The 21,887-nt window shown below is 45.3% G+C and overlaps 1 protein-coding gene across 3 annotated transcripts in view; it reads left to right on the top strand.

The window, feature by feature from the left end:
• galnt13 (UDP-N-acetyl-alpha-D-galactosamine:polypeptide N-acetylgalactosaminyltransferase 13) overlaps positions 1-21,887 on the top strand; it is a 139,246-nt gene that overhangs the window by 63,700 nt on the left and 53,659 nt on the right. For all 3 annotated transcript variants that reach the window (XM_060929974.1, XM_060929972.1, XM_060929973.1), the window contains exons 4-6: positions 6,905-7,071; positions 7,266-7,473; positions 18,536-18,706. In XM_060929974.1, coding sequence (XP_060785957.1) covers positions 6,905-7,071; positions 7,266-7,473; positions 18,536-18,706 — 546 coding nt within the window. The remainder of the gene's footprint in view (positions 1-6,904; positions 7,072-7,265; positions 7,474-18,535; positions 18,707-21,887) is intronic.

Genomic DNA, 21,887 nt, shown 5'->3' with positions numbered 1-21,887 from the left:
GAAAGGGGAAGACTCCATGGGGCTGTTCTGCTTCGGCGCTCCAAGTCCCGGGTTTCGGCACCACTGTAGCAGTTTGGATGGGTGGGTGGAGCACAGAAGGACGGCAGGCCAGAACTGAGTTCACAAAACCCATTTATTTTAGCTTTTCAGCCTTAACTATACACATACACATGCACACACTCAAGTCGTCTGGTTGGGGAGAGAGCCCTCTCTGCTCTCGCTCTCTTCCTTAAATAGGGCGCAGTCACTGGGGAAGACACACAAAGACATTAATCAACCTCAGGTGCAGTGATTCTGTCACTTACCTTCCCCGACTCTGCCCTCTGGTCACAGACCGATGCTTGGCCACGCCCCCACTGCCACAGTATGTTTGGCGCAAAAACAACACTGCGCATTACCAAAAGAACACCATACCCACGGTGAAGCATGGTGGTGGCAGCATCATGTTTTGGGGTTGTTTTTCTTCAGCCGGAACAGGGGCTTTAGTCAACGTGGAGGGAATTATGAACAGTTCTAAATACCAGTCAATTTTGGCCCAAAACCTTCAGGTGTCTGCTAGAAAGCTGAAGAGGAATTTCATCTTTCAGCACTACAATGACCCCATTCAGTTTACACTGAAATCAACAAAAGAATGGCTTCACCAGAAGAAAATTAAAGTTTGGAATGGCCCAGCCAGAGCCCAGACCTAAATCCTATTGAAAATATGTGGAGTGATCTGAAGAGGGCTGTGCACAAGAGATGCCCTCGCAATCTGACAGATTTGGAGCGCTTTTGCAAGGAAGAGTGGGCAAATATTGCCAAGTCTAGATGTGGCAGGCTGATAGACTCCTACCCAAAAAGACTGAATACTGTAATTAAATCAAAAGGTGCTTCAACAAAGTATTAGTTTACACTGTGCACACTTATGCAACCAGCTTATTGTATGTTTTTTATTTTTTATGTTTTCCCCCCAAACAGATTTGTTTGTTTTTAAATTGAATTGTACAGGTCATAGGTCACATTAAAGGTGGGAAAAGTTTTGAAATTATTTATCGTGGTCTCATTTTTTTTTAACATCAGAAAAACCTATCATTTTAACGGTGTGTACACTTTTTATATCCACTGTAGGTTATAATAAAAGAGATGTCTTTGCGCAAACAATAAACCAACTTGGGCATTTCAATAATCTTAGTCTAACCAATGTTGGACACAGCCAGCTTATTTATGAGATGCGATCAAAAAGTTCTGAGACAGTTCCTGTTGCAGACGATCAGAGCACGGCATGGTCATACAGTGGTGCTTAAAAGTTTGTGAACCCTTTAGAATTTTCTATATTTCTGCATAAATATGACCTAAAACATCATCAGATTTTCACACAAGTCCTAAAAGTAGATAAAGAGAACCCAGTTAAACAAATGAGACAAAAATATTATACTTGGTCATTTATTTATTGAGGAAAATGATCCAATATTACATATCTGTGAGTGGCAAAAGTATGTGAACCTTTGATTTCAGTATCTGGTGTGACCCCCTTGTGCAGCAATAACTGCAACTAAACGTTTGCGATAACTGTTGATCAGTCCTGCACACTGGCTTGGAGGAATTTTAGCCCGTTCCTCCGTACAGAACAGCTTCAACTCTGGGATGTTGGTGGGTTTCCTCACATGAACTGCTTGCTTCAGGTCCTTCCACAACATTTCCATTGGATTAAGGTCAGGACTTTGACTTGGCCATTCCAAAACATTAACTTTATTCTTCTTTACCCATTCTTTGGTAGAACGACTTGTGTGCTTAGGGTCGTTGTCTTGCTGCATGACCCACCTTCTCTTGAGATTCAGTTCATGGACAGATGTCCTGACATTTTCCTTTAGAATTCGCTGGTATAATTCAGAATTCATTGTTCCATCAATGATGGCAAGCTGTCCTGGCCCAGATGCAGCAAAACAGGCCCAAACCATGATACCACCACCACCATGTTTCACAGATGGGATAAGGTTCTTATGCTGGAATGCAGCGTTTTCCTTTCTCCAAACATAATGCTTCTCATTTAAACCAAAAAGTTCTATTTTGGTCTCATCCATCCACAAAACATATTTCCAACAGCCTTCTGGCTTGTCCACGTGATCTTTAGCAAACTGCAGACGAGCAGCAATGTTCTTTATGGAGAGCAGTGGCTTTCTCCTTGCAACCCTGTCATGCACACCATTGTTGTTCAGTGTTCTCCTGATGGTGGACTCATGAACATTAACATTAGCCAATGTGAGAGAGGCCTTCAGTTGCTTAGACGTTACCCTGGGGTCCTTTGTGACCTCACTGACTATTACACACCTTGCTCTTGGAGTGATCTTTGTTGGTCGACCACTCCTGGGGAGGGTAACAATGGTCTTGAATTTCCTCCATTTGTACACAATCTGTCTGACTGTGGATTGGTGGAGTCCAAACTCTTTAGAGATGGTTTTGTAACCTTTTCCAGCCTGATGAGCATCAACAATGCTTTTTCTGAGGTCCTCAGAAATCTCCTTTGTTCATGCCATGATACACTTCCACAAATGTGTGTTGTGAAGATCAGACTTTGATAGATCCCTGTTCTTTAAATAAAACAGGGTGCCCACTCACACCTAATTGTCATCCCATTGATTGAAAACACCTGACTCTAATTTCACCTTCAAATTAACTGCTAATCCTAGAGGTTCACATACTTTTGCCACTCACAGATATGTAATATTGGATCATTTTCCTCAATAAATAAATGACCAAGTATAATATTTTTGTCTCATTTGTTTAACTGGGTTCTCTTTATCTACTTTTAGGACTTCTGTGAAAATCTGATGATGTTTTCAGTGATATTTATGCAGAACTATCGAAAATTCTAAAGGGTTCACAAACTTTCAAGCACCACTGTATATGTGCAGCAGGAGCGAGCAGTAACGTTCCTGAGTCAGTATCAGGGTTGGAAATGAACTTTTTTTTTTTGTCCCCCTGCCACTGTGGCTGATGGATTCCAAAAACTACCAGCCAGTTGTTTTATTATTTTTATTGATTAATTTTTTTACAAGCCACTCTTTTGTTTTAACCAGCAGTGTGTAACTGCATGTGAAAATAATACAGTAGGAGCTACAATGTTCAAGCATGATTATTTAGGAAAATAGGCTATTTTATGTCATAAGTTAAATATTTAAACTTGAGGGAAATGCTAACATTTTCTTTCTCTCTCTCTCTCTCTCTCTCTCTCTCGCATATGCACACAACACTGGACTCTGTTGTTGGTTTTTCTCCATGTCTCGTTTAAATTTTTTTTTCAATCTTCGCTTCTTTGGCCTGCGTCTCCTGGGAGGTTTTCTCTACAGACCTCTTAACTCCTATGATGTAAGATTTTTTGTTTGCTTGCTGCAGCGCTAGCCAAAGCCGCTTGACCTGAGGTAATTTTCTTTGAAGTGCATATCCTGGACCAAATTTGTTTTTTTTTATATGAAAGTATGTCCCTTTACACATTCATCCAGAAGGGTAATTTTGCACAAGGCCATCTGTCTACAGCAGAAAAAAATAAAATAACAAAACGCGTCTGGAAAAATCCCCTGGAGCCAGATTCGTGACGTCACCTGCGGAAGCGCCAGCAGGCTGTGAGAGCTTGCATGGTTTCAGTGCACAGCCTGTATAGACCAAGTTTAGCAGCTAGCAATTTTGCATTGAAATATGGACTTGTCACCTGAGCGCAATGTTACTTCACCTTTTGATGAAGACTGTAATGTTGCTACACCCTCCTACAATACATCTGTTAACCATTTTAATAATTACGTGATAACGTTGAAGAAATTTGCAGAAAACCACCAGGTCGTTTTCTCATAAACAAACCAGCGCTGACGTAGGATTCAGAGGGAGGCGTCCCGCACGTGACGTCACGAAAATCAATGTTTCCCGAGAAATCCAAATGGCAAGTTTTTTTCAGAGGTGGACCAATTTGCCTCAAATGGCTTGATTTCAACTGAATCGTTCTGGTATTGCGCAAGGTAAAAAAAAAATAGCACAAAATGCAAAATGTGACAGATATTTGACCAAAGCTTAATATAAAATAGGAGAATTACATTGATCTTGCTCCTGAATTTACCCGTGATATGCACTTTAACACTCAGTCGGTAGTTAGCGTTCAATGCTCGTTAGCACTAGTTAATGTTTTATGCGCAAGATAGCACTACTTAGCCTTCTATACTGAAGTTGCCACATTGAATCGGAGTCTTCTTGTTTCACTCGGACACTTTGTGGAACAAGCAGACTCGCGATTCAATCTGCTTTGTGGAATGTCACAAATAGTTCTGTTCCAACTGCATTCATTTATTTTGCATATGTGACTTTTTTATTTACCCGCCACCGTGGCTGGTAGGTTGAGCAAATTGACCCGCCACTATGCAAAATCACCCACACTTGGCAGGTAGCAGGTGCTAATTTCCAACACCGGTCAGTATCCTGCATGATGTCGCACTGTCAACATCAGGACCTGTGTTACATGCATTTTTTGTGACAATGTGCATGTGCACTTTTGCAGTTTTACTATGGACATCAAACTTGGGCAGAGAGCAAACATTTAAATTTTTATACCCCTGCTCCGAAGGAGGGGTGATATACTGGTCTACCTCTGTCCGTCCATCCGTATCTCCATATTTTTCCGTCTGTCCGAAACACCCTTTTTCTCAGCAACCACAAATCATTGCCACTTGGTACTTGGTCCTAAACTTTAACTTGGGGTTCTATACCGTGTGTACCGTTTTCAGGTCTGTCTCACATCAACTTCCTGTTTACCGACTGAATGTATTTACAAAACATATAGCATGGATTTACAAAATTTTCATAACACTTTTCTCAGCAACTACAAATCATAACTGCTTGATATTTGGTACCGAGCTTCAGCTTGGAGTTCTATACCGTGTATACCGTTTTCAGGTCTGTCACACATCGACTTCCTGTTTACCGACTTAATGTATTCACGAAACATATAGGGTGGATTTTGACGCTATTTCAAGAAGCAAAATGCTCTTTCAAAATGACAGTTTGCCAGGATGCTATTTGAAATCCCTGGGGAGAACACTGCTCTTTACTTACTTGTTTCAGGGTTAATTATTTGTTGAAGTCAACATTCATAAGTGTCCTATTCCTTCATTTGCTTGCATTCTGATATAAGTGAGAGCGGGGGGGATACGCAAGTGAGCAGTAGCTCACAGTTGATGTTGTTTTTGTTTAAATTCACGAGCACAACCCTTGAAAATGTCCAAGAAATTGAGCGCATTGTGCATCAGGATCGTTGGATTGCCTTGACAAATGTTCAAGTGGATATGCCCCACTTGAAGCACGAATGGCACCCAAGATACCTTGTCCTGCTCATTGCTACATTGTCAAAGGCTTTCTGAAGCATTTCAAGGGTCTCAGTTGCCGATTTCCTCAACGTGACACAGAATCTGATGTTTTCTCTCCGTGTAAAATTGCAAATGTGCACGTGCATGTTGTAACAAAAACGTGTGTAACACAGGTCCATGACCTCACGTGGCATATTGATTCATGAAAGTTACTGCCTGCTCCTGCTGCACACACATAATCATGCTGCGCTCCGTTCGTTTGTAACAGGAACAGGTTCGGAAACTTTTGATTGCACGTTATACAGATGTTATAATGATGTGTATGTGCAAAGGACGCACTCTAGACCAGATAGAGAATATCCAAGACTAAGTTAAAAGAAAAACATGAGCAAGGAGAAAAGCATCATGACCCAAAGAACAGACATACAGTATACAGTATGAGTAAATTAAGACCCAGTCAAGCATTGCAGAAAAGTGGAAAGCTTGTAACATGACAATGATGTCTACCACTTAAATCAATAAAACACCAGACAGAGGGTCATTTGGATTACACAGTGGTGTTGTGGTTTATTAAGATCAAGCCTGCAGATACAAACTGTGCTGCTGCGTAACAGTCTTATGCCCACTTACTATGCCATACTGTTATCATCACAGAGAGGGAGAGGAGGATCCCTGCTGTCATAACTCCCTCATGTCCTCCCTCTCTTCTTTGAAGCTCGTCCATCCTTGGTCTGTTTTTCTCTTTCCATTATCAAGCCATCTCCATCTCTAATGTAGCCTCATGCTTTATTTAAATCATGAAAGTGATAAACCCTTCGCAGTCTTTGTATCTGCGAGAGACGTGGGCATTTTATTGAGCTAAGGAGCCCCATCAGCACGTTAGACTAATTTTCTGTAGGGTGGAATTTTAAATTTATGCACAGTGTGTGACAAATTAGTGCACACTGTGCTTTAGAATCAGTTATTCTATTCAATATATGCTTTGTGCAGACTTTTGCTCCTTGCCTTATTAATATAATATAACATGGCTGTGTCAGCCGTGGTCGGTCTATTATATATTGCCTTGAACAAATATTACCTGCAGAATTGCTATCCAGTTAAGGGTCTCTGTGACTCAGCTGGATTTGATCATCCTGCTGGAATCCAAGACTAATAATGAGTCTAAGTCTAAAGTCCTTCCCGTGCCATACCTTGGTATTCCCGGGCAGTTTCCCTTCCCAGTACTAACCAGGCCTTTAAGGTGCATTGGGCAGCACTGATCTCCGTTTCCGTAGCCCTCGGCCTCTCGCCTATGCAGCTAGAGTTACAGTGGGGGGCTAGTCCTCTGGTAACTGCGAGAGTTAGACTCCCCGCTCACATCTGTGTTGCAGCGTGCCTTGCCAGACGGCAGTAGGTACCGTTTTTATGACCCGACTGCGAGTAGAACTCATGATCTTCTGATCGAAAGGCAGACACGTGAACCACTAGGCCAACTCGCAGTCTAATAATGAGTAGTAGATATCAAATAATGGTGAAGGAACCACCAAATGCTTGTCTTTACCTGTAAGAAACGGCACATTTACTTTTCTTCTCACACTAAGGTGTAAAACAAAGGTGTTCCCCGATGACCTGCCCAACACCAGCATTGTGATTGTTTTCCACAACGAGGCGTGGAGCACACTCTTGCGTACTGTGCATAGTGTCATCAACCGATCACCCAGGCATCTGCTGGCTGAGATCCTACTGGTGGATGATGCCAGTGAAAGAGGTAGACTTTTCTGAATGCTGAGCAAATTAATGTGTGTATAAATTATAGTGACCCTGCTGATAATGGACATACTTCATTATATGGTATATTTCCATAACTGGAGTATTCTGAAGTGTAAAGTTTATATACGAGCACACCAACAGAGTTCTGAATGTAAAAGTTAATTTTGTCACCCTGTCTCATGCCATTGGCAGATTTCCTAAGGAAAAAGCTTGAGGACTATGTGAAGACACTGGAAGTACCAGTGCGGATCTTGCGGATGGAGCAGCGTTCTGGTCTGATCCGGGCAAGGCTGAGAGGAGCGGCTGCTACCAGAGGTCAGGTTATCACCTTCCTGGATGCGCACTGTGAATGCACTGTGGGCTGGTTGGAACCACTGCTCGCCCGCATTAAAGAAGACAGGTGAGTGTAGCTCGTGAAAACTGAGCTGAACACAGCAGAGTTTAAAGGATACAATGGAAAAAAAATTTTTTGGAATAACTGAGCCAGGGCGGCATGGTGGTGTAGTGGTTAGCACTGCCGCCTCACAGCAAGACGGTTCTCGGTTCAAGCCCAGTGGCTGACAGGAACCTTTCTGTATGGAGTTTGTATGTTCTCCCCGTGTCTGCTTGGGTTTCCTCCAGGTGCTATGGTTTCCCCCACAGTCCAAAGATATGTACGTTAGGCTAATTGGTGGATCTAAATTGACCGTAGGTGTGAATGGTTGTTTATCTCTATGTGTCAGACTGCTATGATTTGGCAACTTGTCCAGGGTGTACCCTGCCTCTCGCCCATAGTCAGCTGGGATAAGCTCCAGCTTGCCCCCAACCCTGAACAGGATAAGCGGTTACAGATAATGGATGGATGAACTGAGCCTTTGGAACAAAGGGCAGTTTGCAGTTGCAAAATTAGTGAACGCTTTAGGATGAGCAGGATTTCTTCATTAATTACTCGTCAAAATCACAATTATTAACTAATACAGTTTACTTTATAGTAATGATAAGAAAATCAAATACACTGTTTATTCAATGAAAGTAAAGATTTAAAAAAGTACCTGTACTTTTTTGAGCAGTCTAGCATTCGTGTCTCTTGGGAGGAAAAAACATCTGACTGGGAAAACTGTTAGGACTAGGACTGTTTTGGCCTCTAGAGGCCGCTGTTATTTCCTTTTCATGTCGTGTTTATTTTGGCCTCTAGAGGCCGCCACTGTTCCTGTGTTTTGTGTTTGTGTTAATTGCCTAATTATCTTCACCTGTGTCCTTAATTAGTTTGTCTATTTATACCCCTGAGTTCAGTCCTCTTGTCATGGAGTCTTTGTGCTGTTATGTTTATCTCCAGTTTCCTTTGTACTGTGTTTTTTGATCTTCTTAGCTTTTGAATTTTTGCACTTTGCTTTTCTTTTGGATTATACTCTTTGGTTTTTTTTTTTGTCTTTTGTTTTGCCCTGTATATAGTGTATATAGTTTAAATAAACCTTTTGATTCTTTTTCTACTTCCGCCTCACGCCTCTGCATTTGAGTCATCCCCCTGGTGGCCTAGTGGGGGTTTGCTGGATTATCACACCAACGAACCAGGTTCGAATCCCAGCAAAACCCTAACAGAAAGACTCCGTCATGACCGACTCAGCAGAGGCTGCTTCAACTGTCTACCCGGCCAACCTTCAGGGAATTATGGCAGCTTTGACACGCTTCGGAGCGACCATGGACGCTCATGGACGTACGCTCACCAGCCAACGTGAGGCCCTCGCTCGCCACGAGGAACTGCTTCAGCAAATTGGGAAAACCCTGGCACAGCTGACATCTCTGCCTGCATCTCCTGCTCCTGATCCAGTTCCTGCTCCTGATCCAGCTCCCACTCCTGCTCCAGTGCCTCCTGCAATGCTGCCTTCTTCACCTCGCGAACCCAGCCTTCCTGCACCACAGAGGTATGACGGCAAGCACAGTGAGTGCCGAGAGTTCCTTACCCAGTGTCAACTCACCTTTGAGCTTCAGCCTACCACCTACACTACGGATCGCCGCAAGATTGCCTTTGTGATCACCTTATTAGCTGGTAAGGCGCGAGCCTGGGCTACTGCTATCTGGCAAAGACAGGGACCTGAGTGCTTTGATTTCCAGCTGTTTTCTGAAGAGATGCTTCGGGTCTTCGATCAGGCAGACATCAGTACCGACGCAGCCCGAAAGCTCATGTCCATCCGGCAAGGAGGAAGCGTCGCAGATTACGCCATCTCGTTCCGAACACTCGCAGCAGTAAGTGGATGGAACGAGACTGCTCTGGTGTCAGCCTTCCACCATGGTCTGTCTGACCCCATCAAGGACGGTCTGGCCTCTATTGGATGCCCAAGTGACCTCGAAACCCTCATCTCACATGCTATTCGTCTGGACAACAGGATGAGAGAACGCCACCAAGCCTTGAGGCCCCCCAGCCTCCCTACCTCTACCTGGAGACCGTCTACCTCCTTCAGTGACTGTCCAGAACCCATGCAAGTGGGTCGTACTCGCCTCTCCGCATCTGAGAGGGAGCGCAGAAGGAGGGACAAGTGCTGCATCTACTGTGGCAAGCCTGGTCACTTCCGAGCATCATGTCCCGAACTCTTGGGAAAAGGACCGCCCTGTCCAGCCGAGGGAGGGTTGTGACGGGGCCTACCCTCTCTCCCGGACTCCCTGGCCAAGGAATCTACATCCCGGTCTCCATCTCCTGGGGTGAGTCTGTCCACTCTTGTCAAGCTTTGTTAGACTCAGGGGCGGCTGGGAACTTTATGGATATTCACTTCGCCCAAAGCATCAATATTCCGACTGCACCTCTTGAAGTCCCACTGTCTGTGTCTGCCCTCGATGGCCAAGCGTTAGGTGATGGAAGAGTCACCCAAGTTACTTCTCCAGTTTTCCTCCAGTCTCAAGGTCACAAGGAAGAAATATCCCTGCACCTGATTCCTTCACCTGAGTTCCCAGTTATTCTAGGCCTTCCTTGGCTTACTCGCCACAACCCTCGCATAGACTGGGTAACAAGCCAGGTTGTGGAATGGGGCCCTGCATGCCATGCCTCTTGTCTGCTCTCTAGCTCTCCTGTGTCTCCTGCCGAGCCCCCTGATCTCACCGAGTTATCTCAAGTTCCCACAGAGTACTGGGATCTCAAGGAGGTATTCAGCAAGAGCAGGGCCGCCGTTCTTCCTCCGCACCGGGCCTACGACTGTGCCATCGACTTGCTCCCTGGGACTACCCCTCCTCGTGGCAGACTGTTTTCACTCTCTCAGCCAGAACGCAAGGCCATGGAGGAATACCTCAAAGATGCCCTGGTCTCTGGGTTTATTCGACCCTCCACTTCACCTGCTGGAGCCGGCTTCTTCTTTGTCGGCAAGAAGGATGGGGGGCTCCGACCATGTATTGATTACAGGGGCCTGAATAAGATCACTGTGCGCAACTGATATCCCCTTCCGCTGATGTCCACAGCTTTCGACCTGCTCCAAGGCGCCACCGTCTTCACCAAGTTGGACCTACGGAACGCATACCACCTCATCCGTATCCGACAGGGAGACGAGTGGAAGACTGCCTTTAACACCCCGTCTGGGCACTACGAATACCAGGTGATGCCCTTCGGACTCACCAACGCACCAGCTGTTTTTCAGGCCCTAATCAACGACGTCTTAAGGGACATGATTAACCTATACGTTTTTGTCTACCTCGACGACATCCTTATCTTTTCCAAGACCGTTCAGGAGCACCGCCACCATGTCCGCCAGGTTCTCCAGAGGCTGCTACAGAACAATCTGTTCGCCAAGGCCCAGAAATGCGAATTTCATGTTCCCGAGGTCTCCTTTCTGGGATTTATTGTACGGACAGGCCAACTCCAAATGGACCCTGCCAAGACCCTGGCCGTCCGGGATTGGCCTACTCCCAAGTCCGTTAAGGAGGTTCAGCGGTTCTTAGGATTCGCTAACTTCTACCGCAAGTTCATCAGGAACTTCAGTTCTGTGGCAGCACCCATGTCAGACCTCACCAAAGGGACAGGTGGATCTTATGGCTGGTCTCCTCAGGCAGAAAAGGCGTTCAAAGACCTCAAGGACCGCTTCTGCACGGCACCCATTCTGGTTCTCCCGGACACCTCCCAACCATTCATCGTGGAGGTGGACGCCTCGGACAGTGGTGTCGGCGCGGTGCTCTCTCAACGTTCGGAAGGTAAGCTGCACCCCTGCGCTTACTTCTCCCACCGCCTGAGTCCTGCTGAGTCCCGGTACGATGTGGGGGATCGAGAACTGCTAGCGGTCAAACTGGCCCTTGAGGAGTGGAGGCACTGGCTGGAGGGAGCACAACATCCATTCCTGGTTTGGACTGACCACAAGAACCTGGAGTACCTCCAGCAAGCCAAGAGACTGAACCCTCGACAGGCTAGGTGGGCCCTGTTTTTCAGTCGGTTTGACTTCACCCTCTCATACCGCCCCGGCTCCAAGAACACCAAACCTGACGCACTGTCCAGACTGTTCTCTGCCACTAACAGGGAGAATGAAGTCGGGCCTATTATCCCTGTGTCCCGGATTGTGGCCCCTGTCCGCTGGGGTATTGAGGAGGCTGTCCGACGAGCCCAACGCCAGGACCCCGGTCCTGGGACGGGGCCACCAGGCCTCTTGTACGTCCCACATCAAGCCCGGGCCAAGGTTCTCCAGTGGGGTCACTCTTCCCCTCTCACCGCCCACCCGGGAGCTCGGAGGACCCTGGACTTCCTGAAAAGACGCTTCTGGTGGCCTAACATGGAGAAGGAAGTAAGGTCATTTGTCCTGTCCTGTGAGGTTTGCACCAGAACCAAGAACCCACGACAGCGTCCCCAGGGTCTCCTGCATCCTCTGACCATTCCCCGGCGTCCCTGGTCCCACGTGGCAGTCGACTTTATCACGGGTCTCCCTGAGTCACAAGGTAACACGGTCATTTTGGTCTTAGTTGACAGATTCTCCAAGGCCTGCCGCTTCATACCACTGTGCAAACTCCCCTCTGCTCTTGAAACTGCGAAACTTTTGTTTAATCATGTCTTCCGAGTCTTTGGTCTTCCACAGGACATCGTCTCAGACCGAGGGCCCCAGTTCTCCTCCCGAGTGTGGCACGGGTTCTGCAAGGTCATCGGAGCCACTGCCAGCCTCTCCTCTGGGTTTCACCCACAGTCCAATGGTCAGACGGAGAGGCTCAACCAGGACCTGGAAACCACCCTGCGAGGCCTGGCTATGGATAACCCGACATCGTGGAGCACCTGGCTGCCATGGGCGGAGTACGCCCACAACACCCTGCAGTCATCGGCCACCAAGCTGTCGCCATTCCAGTGCCAATTCGGGTTCCAGCCACCTCTGTTCCCGGACCAGGAGGAGGACGCGGGGGTGCCCTCGGTCAACCAATATGTGAGACGGTGTCGCAAGACCTGGAGCAAGGTCAGGAAGACCCTCATACAGACCTCCAGAACCAACCAGACTCAGGCCAACCGCCATAGAAGACCTGCACACGCTTTCCGCCCTGGGCAGCGTGTTTGGCTGTCCACTAAGGACCTTCCACTGCGGGTGGAGAACCGCAAGCTTGCTCCTCGCTACATTGGTCCCTTCAAGGTGGTGCGCAGGGTGAACCCTGTCTCCTACCGGCTCCAGTTGCCCCGGACTCTGAGGATCAACCCCACTTTCCATGTTTCCCTGTTACGGCCCGTACTGACGTCTACGTATGCCCCTGCCCCTAGGAACCCCCCACCCCCCCGCATCTTCCAGGGGCAGACTGTGTTCACTGTGAATCGCCTGCTTGACTCCCGCCGGGTCCGCGGCGGGTTGCAATATCTGGTGGACTGGGAGGGCTATGGTCCTGAGGAGCGCTGCTGGGTTCCTGCTCGGGATGTCCTTGATAAAGAACTATGTCGGGACTTCCATTCGGCCCATCCGGATCGCCCTGGGAACGTCAGGAGACGCTCCTAGAGGGGGGGGTCCTGTTAGGACTAGGACTGTTTTGGCCTCTAGAGGCCGCTGTTATTTCCTTTTCATGTCGTGTTTATTTTGGCCTCTAGAGGCCGCCACTGTTCCTGTGTTTTGTGTTTGTGTTAATTGCCTAATTATCTTCACCTGTGTCCTTAATTAGTTTGTCTATTTATACCCCTGAGTTCAGTCCTCTTGTCACGGAGTCTTTGTGCTGTTATGTTTATCTCCAGTTTCCTTTGTACTGTGTTTTTTGATCTTCTTAGCTTTTGAATTTTTGCACTTTGCTTTTCTTTTGGATTATACTCTTTGGTTTTTTTTTTTGTCTTTTGTTTTGCCCTGTATATAGTGTATATAGTTTAAATAAACCTTTTGATTCTTTTTCTACTTCCGCCTCACGCCTCTGCATTTGAGTCATCCCCCTGGTGGCCTAGTGGGGGTTTGCTGGATTATCACACCAACGAACCAGGTTCGAATCCCAGCAAAACCCTAACAAAAACTATTTTTATCCCCCACTAGCCAAAACGCCCGAAGGGGGATTATGTTGTGGCGATGTCCGTCTGTCCATTTCAGGAAAGGGTGCTCACCTTCTGAAATCAACTCTCTCTCACCATTTGTGGAGGAATTTCACGAAACTTGACAAGATTCTGTTATATGTCGGTAATACGCATATTGCAATTTCGTTCAATTCAGTCACATTTTCCAGAGTTACAGCCCTTGATTAACAAAATTATAATTTGACAATTTCATGAGAGTGTGTTTTCCTTCTGAAATCAACTCCTTTCACAATTTTTAGAGGAATTTCACGAAACTTGGCAAAAGGCATTGTTATATGTCGGTAGTACACATATAATTTTGTTCAAGTCGGATGCATTTTACCAGAGTTACAGCCCTTGATTAACAACCTTGTACTTTGACAATTTCATGAGGGTGTATGCTCTTCTGAAATCAACCCCTTTTACAATTTGTGGAGGAATTTCACCAAACTTGGCAAAAGGCCTTTTGTCCTAGGTGTCATATAACTGTTATATGACAGTTATACGCATATTGAAATTTCGTTTAATTTGGACAAATTTTACCAGAGTTATGCCCTTGATTATTAACAAACTTGCACTTTGGCAATTTTATCAAGGTGTGTTTGCTTTCTGAAATCAACTTCCCTCACAATTTTTGGAGGAATTTCATGTAATTTGGCAAAAAGTTTTTATCCCCTGCTGACCGAAAGGCCCGAAGGGGGATTATGTTGTGGCGATGTCCATCCGTCTGTCCGTCCTTCCCAGGAAGGGTGCTCGCCTTCTGAAATCAGCTTCTCTCACAATTTTTGGAGGAATTTCATGAAACTTGACAGGATTCTTTGTTATACTGTATGTCAGTAATATGCATATTGCAGTTTCATTCAATTCAGTCGCATTTTATCAGAGTTATGGCATAGTTTCCAGCAGGGGATATCGTGCTCTCAGAGCACTCTCGTCTACTTCAGTGTGAGAATTTCAAGTTGGAATTTTGTGAGGTTTATGACATCCCGGTTTATCTGACCTGAAACTGATGCAGTTGATGATATAAACATACTGAACTAATGTCTTTCAGGAACAAAACTTCCTATTGTAAATTTGTAATGAACTATATCTGATAAATTGCACTAGTGCTGTTTGAGGTTGGGAAGAGATGTTTGAATGTCCAAGTATTCTCAAGCTAGCTCAAGTTAGACAAAAAACTGAGTGCCATTATTATCTAATAAATGTAATGACAATGTGTGAATGCTTTTGGGTCAAAATAACAGGAACTTTTCCCATCTTCCTGAATTCTCCCACATTACACTCAGCAGACACTCTTATCCTCAACGACTTACAACTTACCCAGAGCAGACTGGGGAGCAGTTAGGTGCCTTGCTCAAGGGCACTTCAGGCATTCCTGCTGGCCCAGGGAATCAAACCAGCAAGCTTTTGGTCTCAAAGCTGCTTCTCTAACCATTAGGCTATGGCTTCCCACATGATGTGAATGAAGACTTCTCCAAAAGTGTATCAGCGTAAAGTGTTAATGTTAGTGTTAATGAACCAAGATAGATTATAGGTGTGACTTAGAGAGGTCATTTAGTCTATAAAAAGTACACAAGTTCAAATTTTTGGCAGATTTTGCTCTTGTCAGGAAAGATCTCTTCTTGTGACAGATGCCTTAAACCAAACAAGTTTTCAAGGATCTGAGAAAAAAGATTGTAAAGAATCATGAAGGAATAGAGGAGGTTCAGTAGAGTTTGTGATTTGATATATATAAATAATATATCTCCTGGAACTGACGGTACCATGGGAAGCTGCTGTTGAAGAGGCATATGAATGGAAAAGTCTGAAGTATGCTGAAATAGCAGCCCAGGCAGAACAAAGCAACTGGCATACCAAGGTGTTCCCAGTAGAAGTTGGGTGTAGAGGGTTTGTTGCTAAGACTACAACTAGGCTCCTGAATAGAATGGGAGTGAAAGGACAGGCCTTCCGACAAGCAGTGAAATCACTCTCAGAGGCTGCGGAGCGAAGCAGCAACTGGCTGTGGATCAAGAGGAAAGACTCCAGCTGGGCTGGAGATGACCATTGAGGGGTAAAACCAGAGGGGGGCACACCTGGGATGCCAGGTGTCGCCGTTGAGCCCTCTGGAGGTGTCATGGGCCTACATCAATGAAACACCAAGGAAGGAGGGTGCCCACTTGATGACCCCAATGAAGTTTTACCGCTCTCCCACTCAAGACAACAGGCAAGAAGCAGCGCTGATTATTCAAGGGATGGTACCATCAAGTCCTACAAGCTCTACTGATATATATATATATATATATATATATATATATATATATATATATATATATATACACACACACACACACACACACACACACATAATATTCTTTTTTTTATGTTTGTCGCTGCTCCTGTAAGAACCCATGGCGCATAATCTGCAGCTCCATTCCTGGTCATGGCTCATAGCAGAAGATAATCACTCTGCCCTAGTTTAGGTCAGAATATTACAGATAATTTTAGCTTTTACTTTAAGATTGGTAAGCATGTTTCATTCCCATCCAGTACACTAAAAGCTTTTCCTCTCTGCGTCTTTTACCTTTTAAGTGTATCAGACATGATTTTCTCCAGTCTAATCCAGTTCCCCATTAGAAAGTGTGATACACTCTTGTCTTTAAGTGCTTCACAGCTGCCTCCCCTCCCTCTTTTATTGCATTTTTACACACGAAGAAAAGACTTTTAATGGTGAGCACATTACATTAAGTGTGAATACCCTGTTATATACCCCAGCTGCTAATGCACTTCACTCTGCACTCAGGTAGTCTAATTTCTAACAGAAAATTCTAGAGGCATGCTTTCTATGTGTGAAGGAGAAGTTGGTGAATAAAACAGTTTGGCCTCTTATTTTGTTAAATCAGTGAATATACAGTCAAGCCGGAAAGTCTGCACACCCCTTTCACCTTCTCCACATTTTATAACGTTACAGACTTATTCTACAATAGATTGAGTTAATTTTTTGTCACAAAAGTCTACACAAAATAGTCCATAATGACAAAGTGAAAGCAGGTTTTTAGATATTTGTGCTAATTTATTAAAAATCAAAATGTAAAATATCGTATGTACACAAGTGTGCACACCCTTTGATATGACACCCAAAAGTGAGCTGAGGTGCATTTTGTTTCCAATGATACTGCTTGAGATGTTTCTACAACTTAATTGGAGTCCACCTGTGGTAAATTCAATTGATTGGACATGATTGGGGATTGCCAACACCTGCCTATATAAGGTCCCACAGTTGACAGTGCATGTCAGAGCAAACTCCAAGCCATGGGGTCAAAGGAATTATCTGCAGACCTCAGAAACAGGATTGTGTCAAGGCATAAATCTGGAGAAGTCAAGTCAAGTCAAAGTCCTTCCCATGCCATGTGGCGCATAGGGCGGCGCCAATCTCCGTTTCCATAACCCTTGGCCTCTCGCCTATTACATAGCTAGGGTTACAGTGGGGGGCTAGTCCTCTGGTAACCGCAAGAGTTTGACTCCCCACTCGCATCTGTATTGCAGCGTGCCTTGCCAGACGGCAGTAGGTACCATTTTTATGATGGTCTTTGGTATGACCCGACCGTGAGTAGAACTCACGATCTCCCAATCGAGAGACGGACACGCTAACCACTAGGCCAACTCGCGGTCAAATCTGGAGAAGGGTGCAGAAAAATTTCTGCAGCTTTACAGGTCCCAAAGAGCACAGTGGCCATCATCATTCGTAAATGGAAGAAGTTTGGAACCACCAAGAATCTTCCTAGACCTGGCTGCCCAGCCAAACTGAGTGATCGGGGAAGACGGGCCTTGACCAGGGAGGTGAGCAGGAACCCGAGGGTCACTCTGACAGAGCTCCAGCGTGTCCTTGTGGAGATGGGAGAATTTTTCAGAAGATCAACCATCCAGGCAACACTCCACAAATCAGGCTTTTATGGTAGAGTGGCCAGACGGAAGCCACTCCTTAGTAAAAGGCACATGACAGCCCTCTTGAAGTTTGCCAAAAGGCACCTAGAGGATTCTCAAACCATGAGAAACAAAATTCTCTGGTCTGATGAAACCAAAACTGAACTTTTTGGTCTGAATACCAAGCGTCACGTCGGAGGAAACCAGGCACTGCTCATCACCTGGCTAATGCCATCACTGCAGTGAAGCATGGTGGTGGCAGCATCATGATGCGGGGGTGTTTTTCAGCAGAAAATGGCTGTGTACCAATGCTGCCCATCCAACCTGATGTAACTTGCAAGGATATGTCAAGAGGAATGTGCAAAAATGTCCAGAAACAAGTGTACCAAGCTCATAGCTTCTTTCCCAAGACGCCTTGAAGCTGTAATTGCTGTCAAAAGTGCATCAACCAAGATGTGTACAGATATGTAATCCCTAAATAACCTATTTTTGTCAGTAAAATAAAATTGCATATTTTCTAAAAACCTGCTTTCACTTTGTCATTATGGGCTATTCTGTGTAGAATTTTGTGACAAAAAATGAGCTCAATCTATTGTAGAATAAGTCTGTAACGTAATAAAACGTGGAGAAGATGAAAGGGGTGTGCAGACTTTCCGGCTTGACTGTAAGACCAAGTCTGTTATTCAGGTTTGCATAGTAGGCAAAGTCAGGGCTTAGTATTTAGGACTCTGGACCACTGATGGGGAAGTTGTAAGTTTGAATCTCAGGACCTCCAGGCTGCCACAGTTGAGTCACTCTGCTCAGCACAACTGTAAGTTGCTTTGAATAAATTCCTCTGCCAAATGAGTAAATGGAAATGTAATGTAATGTAATGACAGGTGTGATGCTGTGGCTGCAGTTGGATTTGAAGTGATCATAATCAGTTCCTTTGGGTTATAACTCACAGCCGTTAGCATTTTCTGGCCATGGTGTTGCCTAGCTCTTGTAGATCATAGTGACCAGGCGAGTGTGTACTTTTTTTTTTTGACCATGTATAAAACCATGCTAATTTGTTCCTGCCTCAATAACTCAGGACCAGGTGTGTACCTCCTCTTAGTAAAATGAGTTGATACCATTGTAGGAAGGCTGTGGTCTGCCCCATCATTGATGTCATCAGTGACGAGACTTTTGAGTACATGGCGGGCTCAGACATGACGTATGGAGGCTTTAACTGGAAACTGAACTTCAGGTGGTACCCGGTTCCTCAGAGAGAGATGGACCGACGCAAAGGAGATCGCACCTTACCCGTCAGGTTAGTAGTAATGAAGAAGAAGACTTTATTTGTCACATGTACACAAGCACAGTGAAATTCCTCCTCTGCACTGAACCCATCTGAAGCAGTGAACAAACACATGCACCCACAAGTGAGCAATGAGTGCGCGCACACGCACACGCACACCAGTGGGCAGCTATTCTACAGCACCCAGGGAGCGGTTGGGGGTTAGGTGCCTCGCTCAAGGGCACTTCAGCCATGATACAGAGGGAGGGGGAAAGTACTTTTCATTCACTCAACTCCCCTCACATTTTTCCTGCTGGTCCCAGGAATCGAACCAGCAACCCTTTGGGCCTAAGACTGCTTTTTTAACCTTCAGGCCATGGTTGAACTTGTGAGCTTTGGCCACACCAGGTTTCAAGTTCTCTTAATACCCTTATTACTAATATAAATGATGTACTGTACTTTACTCAGTATGACATTTCTGATGCTGCCTTTGGTTCAGAAGCATCCAACTCATTACAGCACCTAGTGCTGACATAACTGTGATAGAAGTTTTTTCGTGTTGATCATCAGCTAATCTCAGTTCAAGACAGCTGCTGCAGTAGCTTCTAAAATTAGTTGATATGAACCTGTAGAACTATGACTCATGAAGTTTGATTTATCTACATATAGAGGTGGCGCTGATGTCCAATCCAAAATTAGATTTCTTCTTTTTGTCATTACAGAGCAATGAGCTCATGATTTTCCAAATTACAAAGAGGTAGAAGGATGTGACTAGAGAACATCCACTATTAATAGAGTCTTTTGGATTAATGCTTGTTCTAAATAGCATGGCCTTTACCTCAGACTTCACCTCGGATGTGTCAACAAAACCCCCAAAACAAAACAAAAAAAACCCCAAAACATGAAAATACAGGGCGGCACGGTGGTGTAGTGGTTAGCGCTGTCGCCTCACAGCAAGAAGGTCCTGGGTTCAAGCCCCGGGGCCGGCGAGGGCCTTTCTGTGCAGAGTTTGCATGTTCTCCCCGTGTCCGCGTGGGTTTCCTCCGGGTGCTCCGGTTTCCCCCACAGTCCAAAGACATGCAGGTTAGGTTAACTGGTGACTCTAAATTGACCGTAGGTGTGAGTGTGAATGGTTGTCTGTGTCTATGTGTCAGCCCTGTGATGACCTGGCGACTTGTCCAGGGTGTACCCCGCCTTTCGCCCATAGTCAGCTGGGATAGGCTCCAGCTTGCCTGCGACCCTGTAGAAGGATAAAGCGGCTAGAGATAATGAGATGAGATGAGATGAAAATACAGATAAATGGTATTTGTCTTCAGGTTAGAACGTGCCAGGTTTGAAAACATATATTCCCTGATATACTCTCACTGGCCACTTTAATAGGAACTTGTTCTTGACTCTAAAATTCCTGTTCTTGGCTGCAGGAGTGGAACCCAATGTGGTCTTCTGCTGTTGCATGCTGAGATGCTTTTCTGCTCACCATGGTTGTAAAGAGTTGCTATGAGTTACTATATCCTTCCTGGCAGCTCGAACCAATCTGGGGTGAGTTTCCAAAAGCATCGTAGCACAAAGATCATCGTTAAATGGTAGAGCGAGCATCACAATGCTCTCTCCTAGTTAAGATGCTCTTAGTGCTAAGAGGCTTTTGGGAAACCCATCCTGGCCATTTTCCTCTGACCGCTCTTACAAACAAGACGTTTCCATCCACAGAACTCTTGCTCACTCTGTTTTTTGTTTTTTGTAACATTCTGTGTAAACTCTAAAGACTGTTCTGTGTGAAAACCCCAGGTTCGTGAAATACTCAAAGCAGTCCATCTGGCACCAACACCCATACCACAGTGAAAGTCACACTTTGAGATCACAGTTTTTCCCATGGCGGCACGGTGGTGTAGTGGTTAGCGCTGTCGCCTCACAACAAGAAGGTCTGGGTTCGAGCCCCGTGGCCGGCGAGGGCCTTTCTGTGCGGAGTTTGCATGTTCTGTCCGTGTGGGTTTCCTCTGGGTGCTTCGGTTTCCCCCACAGTCCAAAGACATGCAGGTTAGGTTAACTGGTGACTCTAAATTGAGCGTAGGTGTGAATGTGAGTGTGAATGGTTGTCTGTGTCTATGTGTCAGCCCTGTGATGACCTGGCGACTTGTCCAGGGTGTACCCCGCCTTTCACCCATAGTCAGCTGGGATAGGCTCCAGCTTGCCTGCGACCCTGTAGAACAGGATAAAGCGGCTAGAGATAATGAGATGAGATGAGTTTTTCCCATTCTGATGTTTGAGGTGAACATTAACTGAAGCTCTTGATTTGTATCTGCATGATTTTATGCATTGCGCTGCTGTCAAGGGATCGGCTGATTAGAGAACTGCATCAGACAGCAGGTGTGTGGGTGTTCCTAATAAAGTGACCAGTGAGTGTACAGTAAATAAGCTTGTAATGGTGGTCTGATATTATGTTCCTCAAGACACTCTGTTCAAGCTTGAGTACTTTGAATGCCATGATTGCACAATGTGGTTTAGAACTTGAATATTTCATCCAGTTAATAGCGAAGGTCTCCAAGAGTGAAGGTTTATTTTTATACCCATGTACTCTGAAGCATTTAAGCACATCTCATCCTTACTCTGCTCTTAGCTTTCAGGTAATTTACTCATTTGTGTGATTAATGAGGACCGCCGGAAGGAACAGTGAGTCACAGTCTTCAGGAAGGTTGATTGTGTTGGTGTGGCCAGCCTTTCTCATGTTGCTGTTCATTTCTGACCTTTTTTTTTTCTGACAGACAATTTGTTCTTTCAACCTCTTCTTCCTCAGGAAATTTGTGTTCTTTTCCTACACGTCTTTCTTGAGGCAGGTCTTTTTAATTGCTCGTATTTTGGTACACGTCAGCCTGAAGAACCGAGATGCGTCAGATAATTAAGGAATCAAGTTGAGAAACAAAAGAAGAATTTTCAGAAAGCAATTTGGCCTCAGCTCATGTAATAACTCATTAGAGCTGTAATAATTTATCTATTATAACAGCATTTAAATGCCTGAAAGAGAATAGAAACGTTTTCATTTGTTAGCGTTCAGGAGAAGTGATATGAATAGAACATTATGATTAGCCTTTCAGTGTTTTGGCTTTTAGCTCATATTTCATGTGGCACCTTGGGGAGTCACTTTCTCTTCTCCACCATCTGTAATCACTGCAAATCTTCTCCATTTCCAGACAAAGTGCTCCCATGCTTGAAGTAGATG

The sequence above is a fragment of the Neoarius graeffei genome, chromosome 9 (assembly GCF_027579695.1).
Source record: "Neoarius graeffei isolate fNeoGra1 chromosome 9, fNeoGra1.pri, whole genome shotgun sequence".
Taxonomy (NCBI): domain Eukaryota; kingdom Metazoa; phylum Chordata; class Actinopteri; order Siluriformes; family Ariidae; genus Neoarius; species Neoarius graeffei.
The sequence above is the reverse complement of the archived record's forward strand: the minus strand, read 5'-3'. Positions and strand labels throughout refer to the sequence as shown.